The 17,605-nt window shown below is 43.4% G+C and overlaps 2 protein-coding genes across 2 annotated transcripts in view; both read left to right on the top strand.

The window, feature by feature from the left end:
• Positions 1–17,605, top strand: part of HMBOX1 (homeobox containing 1) — a 728,731-nt gene that overhangs the window by 608,292 nt on the left and 102,834 nt on the right. The window lies entirely within an intron of this gene.
• Positions 687–15,011, top strand: LOC125689802 (serine protease 55-like). Its single transcript, XM_048937454.1, is given in 6 exon segments — positions 687–743; positions 745–949; positions 1,097–1,286; positions 2,658–2,905; positions 4,206–4,330; positions 14,408–15,011. Coding segments are annotated over 6 exon segments (1,131 nt in total). The 3' UTR covers positions 14,714–15,011.

Here is a 17,605-nt window from a genome sequence, read left to right as displayed (position 1 = left end):
AGGGAGGATAAAATTAGTTAAGGAGAAATGATGCAGTTTCATGGATTGGTTTTCTAAGCTGGGTGTTGTTTTGTAAGCCACTCTTGTACACAGTTTTCTGGAAGGATGGGAGTGGGTGCCTCAGCATCTTTGGCTCTGTAATTCCCTGGAGGCATTCAAGGCCAGGCTGGATGTGGCTCTGGGCAGCCTGGTCTGGTGGTTGGAGACCTTGCACAAAATGGCAGGGGGGTCGAAACCCAATGATCATTGTGATCCTTTTCAGCCCAGGCCATTCTATGATTCTGTGACTCTATGAATTCACACTGTTTGAACCTGGCCCTACCACAAAGCTGCTGCTTACTTCTGATAATGTAGAGGTGGTCTGAACAAAGGGGAAAATTCATTCAACTTTTGATAGGCTCCAGCACTTCTCAAAGATGAAAACCAAAGCAGGACCAACAAATAAAGTTTTTGGAGAGAAAAAGGTGGTTTGAGAATGAAGGCCTACAGCACCCAGCCCAAGAAATCCACTGTTGTGATACTCCATGAAATTCAGTCCAGGATGGAGTACTGACCAATCTCTATCATAACTAAAGCAACTGTGTGAGCTTTCCCTCATTGACAGTTGGACTAGATCTTGTAGGTCCTTTCCAACCTTGTGATTCTATGATTCTGTGATCGTCACAGAAGCGTAGCATCCAACTGTGATGTCAGCAGGACAAATGAATAGTGTGATATCACAGCCCAGTTGCCCCTGTCAGAGGGATGTGGCTGTGGAAGCATCACTGTCCTGAATATTGTGAAGAGCATTGGTCCAAGAGTGGGATGATAATGCTTCTCTTTACTTTCTGGGTGTTAACTTCTCTAATCAGCAGCATCCGTGCAGAAGGTCTTTCCAGAGCTTATGTGTTCTTCAGAAGTCACCAGCCGATCAAAATGGCTGCTACCCAGTCTGCATACTCACACAATGGTAAATGCAGCTCTCCTGTCTCATTCCTTGAACAAGTTGTAAGGATGATCAAGGATCAGTGCTTTCACCTACATCTTTCCCTTCGAATTTAGTAGCACAGGCAGTGCTGCAGGCATATGTGAGCAGTACGTCTTATTTTGTACCCAGAGTGTGGCCTTCGACCATCTTTTGAGTCCTTTCTGTGGACTGGCAAGAGGATCACAGGTGGGAGATATGCCAAGGCTGGAGAGTTCCCATGGCAAGTGAGCATCCAGAGCAATGGGAAACACATCTGTGGAGGCAGCATAATCAGTGCGTTGTGGATCCTGACTGCGGCCCATTGCTTTGCAGATGAAGTGTGAGTACTTCTTTGCCCAGAGGAGGGCTGTAAAGTTAGCAAAAGGGCTGGAGGGTAGAGGCTTAGGGGAGAGGATTAGGGAATATAAGTTGTCTGGCTTGGAGTAGAGAAGGCTGTGTGGACACCTCGCTGATCTCTTCAACTTCCTGAGGAGGGGAATTGGGTAGGGAGATGCTGGTCCATAATGTGCTTCAACTTTTTGTTAGTCCTGAAGAAATCAGACAGTTGAACTAGATGATTGTAGGTCGATTCCAACTCAAATATTGTATTGTACCGCATTGTATTGCCCTACCCTACCCTACCGTACCCTACCGTACCCTACCGTACCCTACCGTACCCTACCCTATCCTATCCTATCCTATCCTATCCTATCCTATCCTATCCTATCCTATCCTATCCTATCCTATCCTATCCTATCCTATCCTATCCTATCCTATCCTATCCTATTCTTTCTACTCTATTCTGTTCTCTCTGCTCTACTTGGGGTCAAAAAGAACTGCTCAGGCATGATGGAATGATAACACTGCTCTTCAGGATGTCCTTGGGATCAAGTGCAAAATATATGTGGTGGAGCCAGGAAAAGAACTCTGAGAGTTTTTCTTTCTTTGGAGAAAGAAAAAAAGACCAGCTATTGATCACAGGTAGCATTACAACAGAAATTTGCAAAAATCCAGGAGATCTAGAAGGCGAGTATATTGAAGGATGGTGTGAGCATCCTTCTGTAAATGGTCATGAAGTTGTTCTGCTGCCCCCCCAAACTGTACATCAGCACATGTTGGGGTACCTTGTAAAAAGAGATATATTCCATTCCAATTTATCCTAAGCCCCAAATTACACTGGTATCATATAGCAAACACCTTTACCTTACGGGCAGTCTGACATCAATCCAGCAGTTTCTGGACACATTAACTCATGCAGTGTCCAATGGAGCAGAGTCCAGCCCTCCAAAATAAGGCAGGTTCAAGAGCCAGGACTGTTCAGTGACAAATGACCTGTGGCACCACAGCCTGGAGCAACTGACAAGGGACATTGTAGTCATGGAGCAGCCAGCCCTGGGCACAGCTATCCTGAATACCTAGCTCTCCCCATCTGTTCATTAGCTAGGCTATTTAGAACTTGCTTGCATTCACTTTCTACCTCTTCTTCCACCTAACCTGAAAATTAGCTTTGCCTGGAAATGAGGGCTGATTTCTGTGATATTTATAGCTAACCCACCCCTGCTATTTGCAGAGAACTATGGTACCCTGCTCAGGGAAAGGAGGCATCAACCTCTATAACACAACACCTTTCCATTTGCTTATGCATATACTATTTTTATGCATATTTTTATGCTCATACATATACTTTTTTTTTTTTTTGTATGTTTATAAGGCCACCAGATATTAAGATTGTAATGGGAGCAGTTGACCTTGACCTCCCACTGGAAGTACGTGAGCCAAGCAAGTTGATCCTCCATGAAGACTTTGACAGAATAACCTTGAAGCACGATATTGCTCTGATCATGCTCAACTATCCCATTGAATTCAGCAATGAGAAAATCCCCATTTGCTTTCCCTACATGGATGACATCAGTTCATGGCAACACTGCTGGGTTGCTGGATGGGGAATGACAGGTGCAGGTGAGATGTTACAGGGAGATGTATTTGCTAATGGAGGTTTTCATCCACTTAAAGCAGATGTTCTCCCTCTGGGAGGGGTTACCCACAATGAGCATGTATGCTCCAGCTGAAAGCTTAGAACCCACCATTGCTTTGCAAGAACTCAACCTTCTTCCTTGACTTTTTGAGCACTCAAAGTAAGGCAATTTCCAACCACGCTGGGAAATTTACGTTGGGTCTAAAGTGGTGTTGAATAAGAGAAATGAAGATTCAAGGTTGCCTTTGGCAAGATGCCTTTATTAAACACATTATTCAATGGTTCTGACCACCCCTTCTTGTACTATATTTGGAAAAGTAGATTACCATTACTAATTGTTCCATTCAAGCCCTAATAAAGTAGCTCCAGCACTGATTGTGACCCAAAATGCCTATCCTGAGCAAATACCACCAAATAGCTAATGAGCTATTTCATTATTGGAAAGAAGTAATCAGGACAAAGTGGGTAGAGTGGTGCCTTGGGGCTTTAACAGTCCTTCCCTGATGCAGGAAGCTCATGTCCCATTTTATCCTTGCTATTCTGCTCTGTAGAGTTACTGTCTCCTCTCTGAACCTCTGCATTTTCTTTCTTATGCTTTATTCACTTCATATAACTGTAGATCAGAACACAAAGCTGTGTTTTAATTGTGAGGGTCTTCGATTTCACTAAGGTAACATGCTCTTAAGAAACAGAAAAGCAGGGGCAATTCTGTGGAATTGTTCTGGCAGGATTCCACCTGCAGTGAAGTTCTCTTTGCCAGGTGCATGGTGTGACTTATTTTGCTATGTGTCAGGCTGAGTTTGCCTCTGCCATCCAAACTGCACCCAGTGGGAAGTTAGTGCACCCAACCCTGGCACCCAGCCCTTCTGCCTGGGAGACGTTTCAGAGGAAAAACTGGAAAAGCTGAGACTGGCAAGTGGGACATGCATTGGTGTGGCATGGGTCATACCAAAAATATAACCTATTGTTCTAGCATGGATGGAAGCATGGTTGCTTTCTTGACTTTTGTAGGTAGACATCACTGAAATGTCACCTTGAGTGTCACCAGCCTGACTCCCTTTTGATTGCTGTCAATTAGACTTCAACTAGATATATAGCCACCTCCCTGGAGATTCCTGTATTAAACCATTTTAATTTCTGTCTGCTTCTATGAAAGGGTTCCATGTTAGCTGGAAAAGAGCATGAAAAATTTCTGTCTTTTAAGAAGTTACCTTTGAGTCCTATCTTCCTTAAGGTTGTGTAAAGTTGATGAGCCTTCTCTTCTCACTTGCTTAACATCTGCAGTGTCAGCATCCCACGTGCTGCAGAAAGCGAGGATGAAGCTCATCAGCCGGGAGGAGTGCTTGGACCAGATACCAAAGCTGCCAAAGGATATGTTATGCATTGAGCTGGAGCAAGGATCCTGCCAGGTAAACCATCCCCCAGGATGGCCATGCTGCCAGTGAGGGCACAGTGACATCCACGCTTCCTGTGGTTTCATAGGTTTCTTTGCATTAGGCCAGGGCAAGAAGCTGAAAGGCCAAGGACCTGCCTATCTGATGTACAGCAAGTGCACATAGACCCAAACACTGTGGTACTCCTGGAGGTCAGTGGTGGTTGTATGCAGTTGGGAGCTCAGCAAAGTGTGGTCTGCTTTCTCTTTGGTACAGGCAGCACTGTTCTGTTATCAGGTTAAATACAGAAAGAAGACAGGCAGGTCTATCCAGGAGGGCCAAAGCAAAAAGAGTGGGTGATAAAATGAGTCCAGGAGTGTTTAGTTTTTCTCTTGTGAGGTATTGGCACAGGCTGTCCAGCGAGGTGTGCAGTCAAAGTGTTCAAGTGTGGATGTCACACTGAGACACATGGTCTAGAGTGGTCATAGGTATGGGTTGATGGTTGGATTAGGTGATCTTGTTGGTCTTTCCAACCTTAATGATTCTATGATTCTATGAATGTTAGAAATCTTTCAAAGGCTGGTCTTTGTGCTGACAGGAATGTCCTTAGATAGCATGGCAGGTTTGTCTGTGGGTTCCAAAACTAACTAGTTTACATATTACAGTAGGTTAGTGATATGGGATGATGGAGTTTTGAAGCTAAATTATGAAGCTCGAGTAGTATTTGATATAAGGGACTACTAAGGGGAGAGAGCTGAAACAAACGTTGGTTGGATCAGATGACCTCCAGAGATCCTTTTCAACCTCATCCTTTCTGTGATTCTGTGGAATGTCTAGAAATGGGGAAACCTCACACAGAATAATGTGCTGTCAGAACATGCTCCACACACAGAATGGCTGTAATGATGTCAAAATCTGAGAGCCAAAAAAAACCCCTTGCTTTCACACAGTCTGACCTCCAGCCCCTTCTCTGAGTGCTCTCCCTGTAGCTTCTACCGTGATAGGAACAGGGCTAAGACCTTTCTCCTCTACTGAGCAAGGGTTTTCTTAGAAATGTGCCTGTGTTTGGAAAGGGACAGACAGTCAGACACTTGAACTTGTACAACTTCATCCTGTAGGAATCCTTTACTAAGGGAAATAACACCCAGGACTCAAAGAGATTCTTGACTTTAAGGTACAGGCAGCAGGAACAGGGGTGTGGATTGCTCATAGCTGGGTGGAGAAGGAGAAGCTTTGCTTTGCAAAATCTATATTTTTGATATTTTTTTTTTTACTTTGGAAAATAATTTTTGTTGATTAGCCAGAGAGTGTTTGCCTGTGAAGCCATTCATCTAGTGACTTTCACCTCCATTAAATTCAATCAAAAATGTAAGAAGAAAACTGCCATAGGATAACATTAACGTGATTAAAGAATGCACTTTCCAGCCCAGCCTTAAGTTCTGCATTTGAATTATGCTGGTGAAACTGCAAGAGCACTTGTACCCAGCAAAACTAATCTGCTGCATTCAGAAAACTGACAAGGGTGCTATTTTGATCTACAGTAATGTTAGAGTAGTCTGAGAAATGAACTAGAAATGTGAGCTTTCCAAGCAGTCAAAGAACAGAGTGATTGGATGTATAATAATGCTCATAACCCAGCAAGTGCCCACTTTAGCAGAAGTTTGGCCAGATAGAAATGACTTGCAACCTGAAATAATGAAAACAAGACTAGAATATATGCTAAGCTAGAAGTAGGGCTGTTTAGGGGTGAAACAGTGACATGACTTCTCATCAGGGTTTTCTAATTTTCTGGAGGGGAAGTATTTTGTGGTAGATGGTTTCCATTGATAGGGTTTGAGTGGGGAAGGTTGGAACCAGATGGCAGAGGAGTTGGAACTAAATGATCTTTCCAACCCAAACTATGCTATGGTTCTTTGACTATGATTTTATGGCTCTGTGACTATGATTCTGTGATTTTGGCCTTGCTAGGCTGGTGCAGAAGTCTAGTGTTTTGCTCACAGTAGACTGCCGAATAAGGAAGTGGTAGAGTAGGTCCCAACATGATGATGCTCTGCAGGAAGTCATACTGCTCCAAGTCCAATTTATCGAGCTATTCTTTTCCACAGACTGGGTTTTGTTTCAAATGAAGAAGAGTCCAAATCTCAAAATGCCTAAGTCCTTTACAAAGTGAGAGGGACTTCTCTGGACAGCTCTGTGGGAAGCCTTATTTATCACACCAACATACATCTGAATTTTGGGGGACCCAGATGGGATTAGTAGCATTGCTTGTGGTTTGGGGTTTGAGGTTGTTGGATGGGATTGGATAAACACTGGGAGATGGGGTGATAGAAGAAGAACACCTTTTATATTTTAGTCTCCTGTCCATGCTTCTAAGTGTAGGTCCTGCCCATGTACCTGGAAAAAGACATAGAAGGGAGAAGGGTGCCTTTGTTCACGCCCAGAGTTAGACTAAGATGGGAAAGTTGCGTTTAGACCACAGGCTGTAAGTCTGCATGATCTGACCTGGATCCAGAGGATTACCATGCTTGACCTTTACTCTGTGTACCACTTGTGTGATGGATTTTGTATGGTTTTGTGTGAGCAACCAGAGCCACACAGATATCTTCACCAAAGTGTCATGTAAAAGTTTTATTCTACTGGTAAAACTTGGTATACTCCTTGATATGTGGCACAGGTCATGAATCGAAAGACTCAGACTGTTTCATTAGCTGCCATCATAGTATTACTAGAGCATAACTAATTTGTGGATCACTGTCTGTATTCCAATAGTAATCCAAGGAGATAAAATAGAAGAGCTCCTGAGTATTTGTACTTAAAAAAAATCTATTCACTTAAAAAAGAAAAATCTGCTGTATACCAATTTCCAAGCAGTTCTTCAGACAAATATATAGATTGACCATGAATTAACACTAACAGGATCTATAATTGACTTATAGTTCTATTTAGTCATAATCATCAGCATTAATGGATGTTCATGGAGTACAAGTGCTAAAGAACAGATACTAGAGGTGGCCCATGTGTTATTTTTTTGTATGCTATGTTTCTTCCATGACCTCATGAACCTTAATTGATGTCTAATTCCTTGCTTCCTCAAGCACCTTTTGTTAGGCCCTGATGCAATAGTAACTTGAGTGATAATTAGAGTTTAAAGGACTTGCAAAGCAAATGCCTCTTCAATGTCTTGCCTACCCAGACAAAATTCATTAAATGACCCAATTATGTTTCAGAGAGCTTCTGCAAGGGAGGTTCTGTGGAGGTTGCTCAGAGATGTGGTGATTAGGATGGCACTTGTCTTGCTGGATGTCACATTTAATGTACATTTCAGACCCAGGACAGACTTGCAGGAGAGTGAACCACTGTGGGACCAGAAGCAGGCTGTAGAATTATTCCAATTCATCTTCTCTGCCATGCTGTGTTGGGCAGGTGCCGGAGCCCTGGCACAGGGAGCAGAGAGCTCTGGGGTCTCCTCCTTGGGGATCTGCCAAAACAGCTGGCTGTGGTGCTGGGCACCCTGCTCTGGGTAGTCCTGCTGGGGCAGCAGGGAGCAGAGGGATGCAGGGGTGCCCTGATCCCAACCATTCTGGGATTCTCTGAATGGCTCTGTAGCTTTTGGGATGCTAAGGCCTCCCGCACCATGTAGCTATAGCCGTAGCAGTAGTTCTTTGGTGAGGTCTATCTGATAACATGAAATGTCTCTTCTAAAGCTATTTGCAACTAGCCAGTCGTATTTCTATTAATGGGGATAAAAAAAAAAGTGATTTTGAATGTGTGATTCATTTGAATTGTTTCAGACATCTGTTTTAAAATGAGCTAAATCCCTGTAGGAGCACTGATCATTCAAGTTCACAGGTGAAGACACGGCTCCAAGGTAGGACAGTTCCCTACAAGGAAGTCTCCAACATAGTCTTAGATATTCCAGGATCCATGGGGAAGTTTTTCACAGAGAGGACAGTAAGACCCTGGCACAGGGTGCCCCATGTTGTTACCCAGACCCTGGAGGTGCTCAAGGCCGGGTTGGATGGGGCCATGGGCAGCCTGACCTGCTGCCTGATTTACTGGTTGGCAACCCTGCCCAAAGCAGCGGGGTTGGAATTTGATGATCTTTGAGATCCCTTTCGAACCAAGTCATTGTATGATTCATTCTGTGATTCTGTGATATCCTCACGGCATCCAGCTGTCCCCATTTTGAATCATACCCCAGTGGTGAAAACATGATTGGGCAGGGAGCTTGACATTTGCTCTGGAATTCCTTTGGAGTTGTGATATTTGTCTGGAGCTGCCTTCCCACTGTGCCTAAGAGTGAGAGGTAAACCCATGTAGTAGTGACCAGAACTCTTGCATCATTTTACAAGCCTTTTCATCCTTTTACTTGTGCTAACGAGGCTCAAGAACTGTGAAGGAAAACTTGTGAAACAGGATTTTTTAAAAAGGAGGTCTGCAAATGAAACTTGGCTTCATGCAGGTAAATGGTCACAGAAACGAGGCAAAGGCCACAAACCAAGAAAACTTGCTCAAATCCTGCAGCTGTTAAAAATATACACACAGAGGTGGATGGATGATGGTGTGATTGTGGTCTGTAGATGTGGAGAGTATCTGTGTGAGGTCTGAGGTCATAGGCTTTTTTTTCTATCAATAAAAGGTCTCCTGGGGTCTGGCTTTGGAAGCTAGCCATATTTCAACTCTAAGTTGTTACTGACAAGACAGTACTGCTTTACAGTTGCACCTTAATATTGAAGAGAGTTACCCACTCACATGTTTCATGATAGATTCTCCACCACAGGACAATTGCTATCATGTCAAGGTGTAGGGTAGTTTTTTCTTTTTTCCACAGAGTATGATGATTTTAAATAGGATGGTGTTATGAAAAAAAAAAAGCAGAACAAAGCAGTTGAAAGACATTTTTGCTTTTACAGTCTGTTACATTTGCTTCTAAAGGGTGCTTTGATGTGCAGCTTATAAGAATTAGAATATTTTCTTGTGTCCCATGGCTTGATAGAGCTTTCATCAAGTGATCATTTTATCATATGGGCAGGCAAGTGAACACATGCAAGCTGTAGTGACTTATTTCTTCCATCTGTGTAAGCTGTTCCTTCCTATGGCAAAAGGTGCTCGTGGTGCCCCACACCTCTACTAGAGTTTTGGTCTTTTGTCCCTCAAACTGAAGCTGCTTGGTTTGCATGAATGGGATCCAGCATTATTTGGATGGAGATCTGGGGAGAGGAGGGGGGGGTTGGTGGAGAGAACATCTCTGGATCCAACTGAACAGAAAACCCAGTGAGCACTTGTCCTTGGAGTGAGGTGACAGGTGCAATGACTCAGAGCAGCCTCTTCTCATTCAATTATGCAATGTGAGTCAAGCAGCTTTCAGGGGAAGACATGACTCACAGATAGATTCCAATTCTTTGAAGGAGTTGACAAGCATGTGGCAGAGGGTGATCTAGCTGATATAACGAACCGAGATACCCAAAATTCTTTTAACGAGATTTCTCACCCATGGCTCATGCAGAAAGTGAGCTGTCATTAAGTGGAAGGGCTTTGGTTTGAAAGGGAAGCAGCATGGAGGAAAGGTTTGTTAGGAGAAAGGGCTCTGGAGGTGGGTCCCACTGGGATCCGTGCAAGGATTTGTGCTGTTCAGGGAGGACTGAGAAGGCAAAGCTGGATGATGCCACAACACTAATCAGAGTGGTCAAGATTAAAATGGACTGTGCAGAGGTGCAGGAGGAGCTCATTATTCTCAGTGTCTGGAGGTTAAAAAAGCAGATGCAGTTCATTGTTGATAAGGGCAAGGTAATGAATACAGGGAAAAGCAACTCCAGCTGTACACATACAATAATGGGCTCTAAATTAGCTATTACCATGTAGGAAGATCTCAGAGTGACTCTGGATAGTCCTTCAAAAGCATCAGCACGAGGTTCTATAGAGGTCAAAGAGGCAACAAGAGCATAATGAGTTATTAGGAAAGGAACAGGTAGTGAAACAAACACGTATTACACTAGGGCAGTAATCTTGGAGGCCTACATCATGTGCTGATTGCAGTTCCCATCCACTTCATCTGAGAAGGAAGGTAGTGTTAGAAAGGAGAGTAGAGTGGGAAGAGCAGGGACATGAAACAGCTTCTTGCAGGAAGGGAGACAGCAGAGCACGACTCGAAGGCTTGTCAGATGTCACATGAGAGTATGACACAGATTTCTAAAGTCATGAACAGCACAGGCTGTTCTCTTGTCACTGTCGTTCAAACCATGTGAAGGATGGGGAACCCAGTGACTGTGTCAGGCGGCAGACTCAAAGCAAGGAGAGGGAAGTGCTTTTTCATCCAGCAGATAATTAAACTATGGAGCTCACTGACCAGGATGTTGTGGGTATTCATCCTAAGGGATAAATGAATTCAAAAAGCAATTAGATAACTTCCTGGACAAAGATCTCTCTAAAGGCTATTAACCACTGTGATGTAAATACAACTCTGTAAGCACTTGCCCTGCTTCTCATTCTCCTTCCCAAGCACTTGCTACAGACATCAGTCAGAGACAGGAGTCTGAGTCCCATGAGTCTTTGGTCAGATGCATTATGGCCACCTTTACTCACTGCCTCCATGGCTGCTAATGAACATCCCTGTGGAGAGTAAGGCCTTCTTATTCCCCCATTTTCCAATGAGGAAATGGAGGGATGGAGCAGGTGGAGGCTCTCATCTGGGATCTCAGAGGGATCCCATGAGAGAAGTCCAGGTGCCCTGTGTTACCTGATCTATCTTTGACACCTGCATGATAAAAAATGGCCATAGCATCCTTTCTTCTACATTCCCTTAAAGATTGTCTGTTCACAGAGAAGCAGCTGAAGAAATTCTCTCTTTGCTACAGCCTTTACTTCCTGCAGCCAGGGCAGCTCTAATGGCAAATCTTCTTATTCACATGCTGATTCTCTCCAATTTACGCAGAGCTTACAGTATGAAAATGAAACCAGCAATGACTCGCAAGGGTTGTGCATCAACCTAATGAGTATCAGATGGGTTGATCTCCCTCCCCCAGAGCTTCTCCCAGCTCAGACAATTTATGTGGCTGAATATGTTTGTTCTGATCAATTACCATTTTGCAGACACAAATACAAATACGAAGGGAAGATTAAGCTCTTGCTCCAAAGCCCACTAAAGTCAGCAGAAAGGCTCTTTATGTTCACAAGAAGACTTTGGCTGTGGTTGAAAGGATAAAACTTTTTATCAGCCTCAGTGAACAAAGTGCCTTGTTAGTCTGTGACAATTTTGACACAACCCAGAATTATTTACCAGCTGCTATATCTTTTTTCTCACCTCTCCTAATGGGAGGATTAACACATTGTTGTGGAAGGCATGTGTTCAACAGCATCTGATTTGACAGTGTTGCCTTTCATTTAGTTCACCAGTTGATAAGAAACATGCAACAGAAGTGAAGATGCTATTTGCAGTTATTTTGCTGTCCAGAAACTTGCCTGTGGGCCTGAAGAGCAGGAGTAGCTATCTGGCCCGTTGCTGACCAGAACCATTTCACTACCGGGATTCAATACATTCTTCAGTCTTCAGGGTAATTAACCTGAACATTCATTAAATTAGTGCTACTGGAGACATCAAGGAGGTGAGATAATTGTAGCAGCACTCAACATTCCTTTGTGCCATTATCTCCTACACAAGGATAGAAAATGCGAGGTCAAAATTTGTTGAGAGCTTAAGGTGGATAGAGGGCTATTCAGAAGTGCCCAAGAGCTGGGCACTTATTTTCTCTGTCTTCAGCCCAGTAAAAATCAGGCTCCTGATTCAAATGGGGTGCTGCTATAATTCAGTAGAAAGGATGATTTATCCCTCTTTTTGATGGACATGTAAGTTAAATAGCTGAAGTTGAGAGAAGTGGCACCTCCTCTTGCACACATGGCACAGACCATCTCAGTCCACATGGAAAGGTGTCTGAATTAGGATTTGGGTTCTAAAGTGTGTGGATTTGAGAAGTGGATTTGCACTGCCTAGTTCTTTCTCTGGGAAGCTTTTAAATCACTCTTCACAGCTGGCAGCTCTCCCTTTCCTCACCAACTGGGTGGAGAACAAAGCAAACACAGCTAAGAAGGAAAACGGGAAATCATCTCATTTGAAAGGAAAACTGCATGATCAATAGCTTTGAATAGGGATTCCTGGCTCTGGCTCCTGGTTCTGCCATTGCCTTTTGCAAATCCCATCCCTTCTCTGCCTCTATAAAGTGTGATATTTTCCCCTAGGAATACTCACAAGGTGTCAGGAATTAAGTGGCGTCAAATTGTGTAAGTGCCCTGGGAGAAAGATCCATTGCAAGTGTGGATGCCCTCCAAAACTGGCAGTGTGAGATGGATCCATTCTGCAGATGGTGGAAGCACTGCTGTGCAGATGACAGAGCTCTGGCACAGGGAGCAGAGAGCTGTGGGGTCTCCTCCTTGGGGATCTTCCAAAGCCCCTGGCTGTGGTGCTGGGCACCCCGATCTGGGTGGCCCAGCTGGTGGCAGGGAGGGACCAGAGAGACCCAGAGGTGCATCCAGCCCCAACCATTTGGTGATTCTGTCATCCTGGGGCTCCATGTGCAGGGGCTCTGCCAGTACTCATGTCTCTAATACTAAGAGATACCAACATGGTGCACCCCAACGTGTCACTGATGAGAGCTCTCCAGCCACGACTGTATCACACTCACTCTTCTGTCTTCATTCATCTTCCTGTAGGAGGCTGAAAGTGCCTTCCTTTCTCTACCATATAAGTTTGGCCTGTTCCTACCCTGAGGGAATTAGCAGTAACATTCCCAGTAATTTAATTGCTCACACAGCTTAGAAGATGCTCATTCATTCAAACAGGATGGCGTCACCCAGAGCACTGATAATGCTTGAGTCCAGGGTCACTGTAGGGTCACTGTGAATCACACCAGTTCTTGGCCAAAACAGAGTTGAGAAACACCTTTAGATTCTGACTTTGCAAAGGGCCCAACACCGCTGTTTGAGGTACAGAAACATAGCTGTAAGAACAGCACTTCAAAGCAAACAGTGTTGGATGCTGAAGAAACATGTGCTCTGCCTTTATCTTTGCTTTTTTCCTCTCCTGTTCACATGTTGAATTAAAAAAAAAAAAAAAAAAAGGAAGGTAAATGCATGATGAGCCTTGATCATCCATTTGATAAAATGAGCAGGAATTCTGCCACAAACTTTAGTTAGTGCTGATGAGTTGCATAGAATCATGGAGTCGTAGAATCAAGAAGGCTGGAATAGACTTCTAGGGTCACCTAATCCAATCATCAACCCATCACCATGATGCCCACTGAGGGACCACGTCCCTCAGTGCCTCACCTACTGTAGGGAACCTGCTTTAGCAGGAGGTTGGACTTGATTTCTTGAGGTCTCTTTCAATTCCCACTGTTCTGTGATTCTGATTCCCATGGTTCTTGGCCACCTCCAGGGACAGTGACTCCACCACCCTTCTGGGCAGCTTGTGCCAATACTTGATCTCACTATTTCTGAGAATAATTTTTTCCAATATCCAACGCAATATTGCCCTATTGCAGTGGGCAATACTGCCAATTCTCTATTAATTGATACAGATTAGCTTACTGTAGCTGCTGTGGCAAGGGAGTCCATACATGGGTGTTAGAGATAATTCTCAAACTAGGGAACAAATTTGGAAGGGCAACATTCCCCAGGAAAGTTGGCTGTCTTGGGAAACATGTTTGCATTGAATTTCTTATTGGCCACACACAAAGTACTGGAGACAGGATATAAAAAGTATTTGAACCCACTGTAGAATGAAACTACTTTATGTAGAGCATGGCTGTACAGTACATAATTGTCAAGAGGAGTGTTGTATGTGGCTGGGTACATTTTGTGCTGGTTTCTCTTCCCTAATAGGTTGCATTCAGAGGCCATATTCATAGGGTATTCCTCTTATAGGGTGGCTGCAAAGGGCATTTGAGATCTTGTAAATGCCACAAGGAATCTCAGATCTAAGCTGTGATATTTTGAGTCCCTGTTCCCCCAAGTCCTCATGAGCTTGGAATGGAGTTTGATTTTCCCAATCAGTGTCTAAGATGCAGATGTTCTGACAGACCTGAGGTTTGCTTCTGCTCTAATGCCTTTCTTATGCTGTAGGTGGACAGTGGGGGACCCCTGGTTTGCAGCTACTGGAACACCATGAAGTGGTTTCAGGTCGGCGTCATCAGCTGGGGAGACAATTGTGCAGCAAGGCCATATTATCAGTTCTACACTTCTGTCTATAACTACTATGAGTGGATCAAGACTGAGACAGCCATGACGGGGAAACCTTTCTTAATCGAAGGCATGGCTAAACATGTTGTGAGTACCACAGAGGTTCATTCTGAGGCCAAAGCTCAGCTGGTGTTTCTTGAGTCTGCTGTCCTTTTATTTGCTTCTCAAGTGGCAATTGGATTGTTCTAGAGCAATTTTTTCAAAACATAATAAAAGTCAGAATGACTGTCTTCTTCTTTTGCTTCAGAACCATAAAGTTGTATCTCAGGTCAGCATGCTCCATCTCACTGAGGTGGATATAGACAGCCAAGTGAGATGCTGCATTCGGACTAGAGAGTGATATAGGGCTGGAGACTTGAAAGGAGAGAGCAAGGATCCAGATTTTCCAGACTAAGAGGGTTACATCTGGCTCAATCGTTTGCTAACTCAGAAGAAATGTCAAGATGCAGCACCTCAAGGAGAGCTGAAACCTTAAGAAAGATCTTAGCTCACTCAGTTGCAAATTAGTTTAGCTACAAGATAACTCTGGGTTAATACATCCTACAGCTAACTATCTGTTCATAGAATCGTAGAATATCTTGAGTTGGAAGGGACCCATAAAGCTCATTGAGTCTGCTCCACTCAGCACCACCCAAAAATCAAACCATGTGGCTGAGAGGGCTAATATGTCTTCTGTCTTCAAGTTGGACCAAACTAAGACTTCCCGATCAGGGTGGTGTGTTGAGCTGCTGGGAAGTGACTACGTGTCAAACTCATCTATATCTCCTTAAGCTAGAAAAAGGACAAGAAAGCCATTGGGCAGTGTTGGAAGCTGTAGCTTCATCTAACTGGTTGGTCCTATTGCTATGGGTCGCAAACGGTACCTTTGTGTTTGTGTTTCTAAAGACACTGGAGAAAGAATCTGGCTGGCTGGAAGGAACTGCTCCTGAGTGTCCAGAAAGTGCTGTCTTCAGAAGTCCCTTGTTTTAGTAATAACTCAAAACACATCCCTTACAAAAATAATAATAGTAATAATAATAATAATAATAATAATAAAAATCTAAAGGAAATTGCCCTCTTTTTTTCTCTGCTAAAGGCCTGTTACATGCATTTCTGAGATGTCTGCTTCCTAGTTTGAACTGGGACTGAGCTGGTTCTTCATGGAATGCTGCCCTACACTCCTCAGGAACCATATATGTTGCAAAACTCTTTTCACAAGGAGATTGCTCTTCTTAAAAGTGGTGGGGAAGAAGGCAAGCAGCAAGGTCTCCTTCATGTCCCACCTTTGCAACAGCATAAAAGCACTTGTAATTTGCAGCAGTGATAAAACTCAGTGACTGTGCAATGGGACAGAACCTCACAAATTGGTTTTAATTACCTTGATATTTTCTGGCTAGCTGATGGAGAAGGCTTGTAAATGAGAATTTATTCATCTACCTTAAGCTAATGCAAACCCATCTTGGCATAAAAGTCAGACTTCATTTTCTGTGTTATCTGAGCAGAAAATAATGCTTAATTATTATTAGTTCTGAGTAATGCTTATGAAAATTGTTGCACATTAATTTCACATGGCTGACTGGCTAATGGATGCATAAGGGTCTTGTAACCCTTTGCAAAAAGACTAATAAAAGCTAAAAACAAGGAGAATATATTACTGTAGCAGCTATTAGTAGTAGACGCTGTCTGCTGGCATTAATACCTATATTTATTTTCCTTTCTATTAATAATATATCAACAGATTCTAGAAGCAATGGCAGAGGCTGGACATTAGGAAACGTCTTCTAATGCTGTAATCTATTTGACTACAGAACTGTTTCCCCCAAAGGAAACGAGAGATGTCCTACTGCTTGAATTGTGTTAATGTAGGGGTTGCATGAAGCATTCTTTACTGCAGCACAAGGCATGAGAAAAGCCTGCTCTTACAGGGATCTGCAGAAAGACTCAGTCAGTCTTTTCCCCAGCAGCATTTGCAAAGTGATAGCGGTCTGTGTAAATGAGGGCAAGGCTCCTGAGTGATTACAGCTGCTCACTTACTGGGTAGCCTTAGGGAAAGTCAGTATATGCCACGTGCCTCAGTTTCCCTGTCTGTGAATTGAGTTAATGACATCGATTCACTTGGCTTCACTTCAGGAAAGCACATTCTGTGGGCAAAGACCAGCTACAGAGCTGCGAAGTCACAAACAGCAGAAGCTTTTCCTCCCTGTTTAAATCATCAGAGAATTCATTCAACTAAATTAATCTTGGCCCTTACACACGCTGCTCAATAATTAGGGCGAGCAACAAAACGTTTGGCTAATATTTCTATGCCATTAGTAGGCCTGATGAAAACTTGTAGAAATGCCTATTTCTCTGCAAGGTGTTTGTGTTTTGAGAGAGCACACCATTTTCATCATGATTTTGATGGGAGTGTGGTGAAGTCACACAAAATCAGAATGCAGTTTGTCTTTGTCATTAACGCTGCAGTGTGACCCAATCATTTTTAAGCCTCATAGTACTTCTGTGCTGTTTCATATACTATAGAATTCTGCCATTATGGGTTTAGATAATCTCAGTGGAAACTTTCTAAGCACAACTATCTCAGCTTTTATATTTCGGGCTATCGTTTGGGATGTTAATTTCTCATCTTAATTTGCAGCTTGTTTCCTATTACCCTCTTCCGCACATCTAGATGGGCTAATGGAGAACACAGATCTACAGGCAGAGCAAAAGAAATGTTCCTTGTGAAGAGAGACCTCCTCTCTGTGAAGGAGATAAGAACAAAGGCACCTCCCACAAACGTCAGTGGCAGCAATTTAAAAGCCAATATAACAACAACAACAACAACAACAAATTGGCTTAGTTCTGTAGGACTGAAGGCCTCCATATATATTCATGTGTGTTAGGGGGTGTTGAGTGAAAAAGCATCCATGAATATGGCAAAAGTCATTGGTCAGCTCTTCCATTTGTGACTTCTACTGATAATCCAGTATAGTAGATCTGCAAACTTCAGAACACAGAGGAGCTGCATCAGTTCACACACTGACCATAACTTGCTAAGTAGCCTCTGGACAAGGCTTTTTTCAAACCAAAAGCTCAGTTTACCTGTCTGTAAACATGGGAATA

Source organism: Lagopus muta, chromosome 2, assembly GCF_023343835.1.
Source record: "Lagopus muta isolate bLagMut1 chromosome 2, bLagMut1 primary, whole genome shotgun sequence".
NCBI lineage: Eukaryota > Metazoa > Chordata > Aves > Galliformes > Phasianidae > Lagopus > Lagopus muta.
The sequence above is the reverse complement of the archived record's forward strand: the minus strand, read 5'-3'. Positions and strand labels throughout refer to the sequence as shown.